Source organism: Ipomoea nil, unplaced genomic scaffold (genome assembly GCF_001879475.1).
Source record: "Ipomoea nil cultivar Tokyo-kokei standard unplaced genomic scaffold, Asagao_1.1 scaffold1250, whole genome shotgun sequence".
Taxonomy (NCBI): Eukaryota; Viridiplantae; Streptophyta; class Magnoliopsida; order Solanales; family Convolvulaceae; genus Ipomoea; species Ipomoea nil.
In genome coordinates, this window is record NW_017617678.1 from 1,301,705 (window position 1) to 1,304,322 (window position 2,618).

Below are 2,618 nucleotides of genomic sequence, written 5' to 3' on the forward strand. Positions count from 1 at the left end.
CCTGAAATTGTATTTTAGATGAAATTGCTAGTAACGTTTAATGCTCATTTTGCAATTAAATATTGGAATAGTGTTTATCATATCCTCCAATATCTTCAAATTACAAAAGATTTTGACGTTTAAGTGATAAACCAATGTATGATTTTGATAGGCTACTCAGATACTTGCTATTTTGTTTGATCCCAATAATGTCAAGTCCCAAACCAATTATGCTATGTTTTTCCCACAATGTCCTATATGAGGACAATGCAGCATGTGTTACACATATGAATAATGGATATGTTAAAGGGAACCTTACAAAGCACATTGCACCTAAATTCTTTTACCCGCATGAACTCCAGAAGAGTTGGTAAAATACTTATTCAGAAGGTCCATTCTAGTGACATTCTATCATTCTTGTTCATTAAGTCCCTACCTACATATGCTTTTGAGAAATATGTTCATAAAATTGGAAGATTATTATCTTCAGGGGGAGTAACAATATCTACGAGCAAGACAATCATATGCCAATTCTTCATGTATGAGCCTATTGGATATTAAACTGTGTGTCTCGTAGTTTTTCGTTGGCATTTCTGGAAAGTCCCTCAAACTTTTTCCCATCATTGATAACATCTTTTCAATCTCAACTAAAGCAAAGCTCTTCTTCTCAGCATCATTCATGACGTAATCTGCGTATTTTTCAAGCAATAATTTAATATAGATTTTTTTTTTGTTTTTTCAATTTTAGTAATGAATAGCATTTTTTAGCCAAATCATAGTGAAAAAAATGCATAGTAAGAGCTCGTGTACCTGTATTATGCAATTGTTTTCGTATTTGATATTGTGCATCTTCAGACAGATGTTGCCACACAACACTCCAAACGGCTTCCGGTTTTCCTATACAACTTGTCATTAGCAATGTAACAAACAATCTCCTCAACTTATCTCCAGACGCCCAATGACTTGCTTCCTCAATTGCGTCAACATATTCTTTGTCATCATCAACTAAACCCCTAGCATAACACGCATCCCGGAATGAACCATATTGCACACCATCAACAGTTCTTATATCGGCATAACTTCTAGGACCACATACTTTATTCAACAAACATCTAAGATAAAATATTTCCCACGTGGCTGGTGGTACGTAAAAAATCCTTCCGATTGCGAAACGTCTTTGCCTTGGCTGCCATTTTCTAACATCTTTCTTCCACACGAATTTCGTTGGCATCTCAGCATAAGTCAGATTTCTTGCATCTGGGAATGTCTTATTAGCCTCAAACCATTCTAAGAACATGCTCTGTGCTATAGTGGGTCTATTAACAATGTTCTCAACTGGATCGTCATCGCAGAACCCCACCGTTTGTTGATTCGGGAGGTGAAAGCTTAACCTTTCCACGGAAGGAGCCCTAAGTTGTATATCAAAACCAAACAAACGCCAAACCGCTTCGCAGGGTGAAATGTACCTACAGTCATAGTACATATTAATCTCATCTATGACTGTAGTAGTGTCTTCATCATTGCTAGTTTTGTAGAACTTGGCTGTTACCCGATCATGTCCCTTATTTACATACTTGAACAGGTACTTGATTATATTGAGCGGGACTGGTTGCACCACTCTACATTTATATGAGCCTTGTATTTAAGCAACAAATGTCTATTGTGCGGTACAACATACATGTTGTCCAATGCAATGCCATTCTTTGTAATTGTCATCCCATTGTCCCGTTGTTTATATAACGGATATCCATCATCATCAAAAGATGCACAATCAACAAATCTCTTAGGAAAATGTTTTGAACATCGTCCATCTACCATACAAGGCGAATTCAAACGTGCTTTTCCACATGGCCCATGCATCATAAATTCCTCAACTGCTTTGTAGTATTCTGCATCTGTATTTTCATCCGGTATCTTAGCTGAAATGATTTTTTTGAGAGTACCAATTCTTTGTTCCTTACATTTGTGTATACCATTGTATCCGTGCGATGATTAAATTAAAAATACACAACTGAAATTTTGTAAAAATAAGTTTAGCACATATAGCATAATTTCAATAATTATTGCATGCAACATGCTAATTGAAGGACAAATTAATAATCCAAACATTTTTTAAAATCAGGCCTACTTACAACACAAATTTCCATCTGATTCAAGATCAGGCCTACTGACCCAAATATGGAAGCCCAATCTAATGACCCAAATCCGACCCATTACTACCTAGGTGTATAACCCTTGTTTGTTGCCCTAACCCGACTCTTCAGCTTCATTCCTTCTCCCCGCATCGGTTGCCTCCAGCTCTCTCTCCCTTCCTCCGCTTAGCTCTCGTTCTGTCCAAAATTTTCGACCAAAACATGTCCGATAATACTTATCGGCGGTGTAGACCATCGCGGGTGACCTTTCTTTGGGTTGAAAACCATGCGATGTGTCTCTTGTTTCACTATTTTTTATTGTAATTCGTTTAGTTATTAGCCTAAACTCGGGAATTTGTAGCTCAAAATCCTAACCCTACGTCTTTTGGTACCTTCAATTTCAAGTTCGTATCAAGATTTCAAGGGTCTAGTGCAGTCGGAGAAAACCCTAAAAAAGCTAAGTACATATACTAATAGTTGGTTATTTATTTACATTTTCTTGAATGC

The 2,618-nt window shown here is 36.9% G+C and overlaps 1 protein-coding gene across 1 annotated transcript; it reads right to left on the bottom strand.

Moving 5' to 3' along the window:
• Positions 1 to 465: 465 nt before the first annotated feature.
• LOC109184108 lies at positions 466 to 2,367 on the bottom strand. Its single transcript, XM_019334153.1, has 4 exons — positions 2,232 to 2,367; positions 1,658 to 1,898; positions 790 to 1,598; positions 466 to 668 (listed from the first exon to the last, which is right to left on the bottom strand). Exons 1-4 carry the CDS (start codon positions 2,365 to 2,367, stop codon positions 466 to 468), a joined length of 1,389 nt encoding a protein of 462 aa, XP_019189698.1.
• Positions 2,368 to 2,618: the final 251 nt, after the last annotated feature.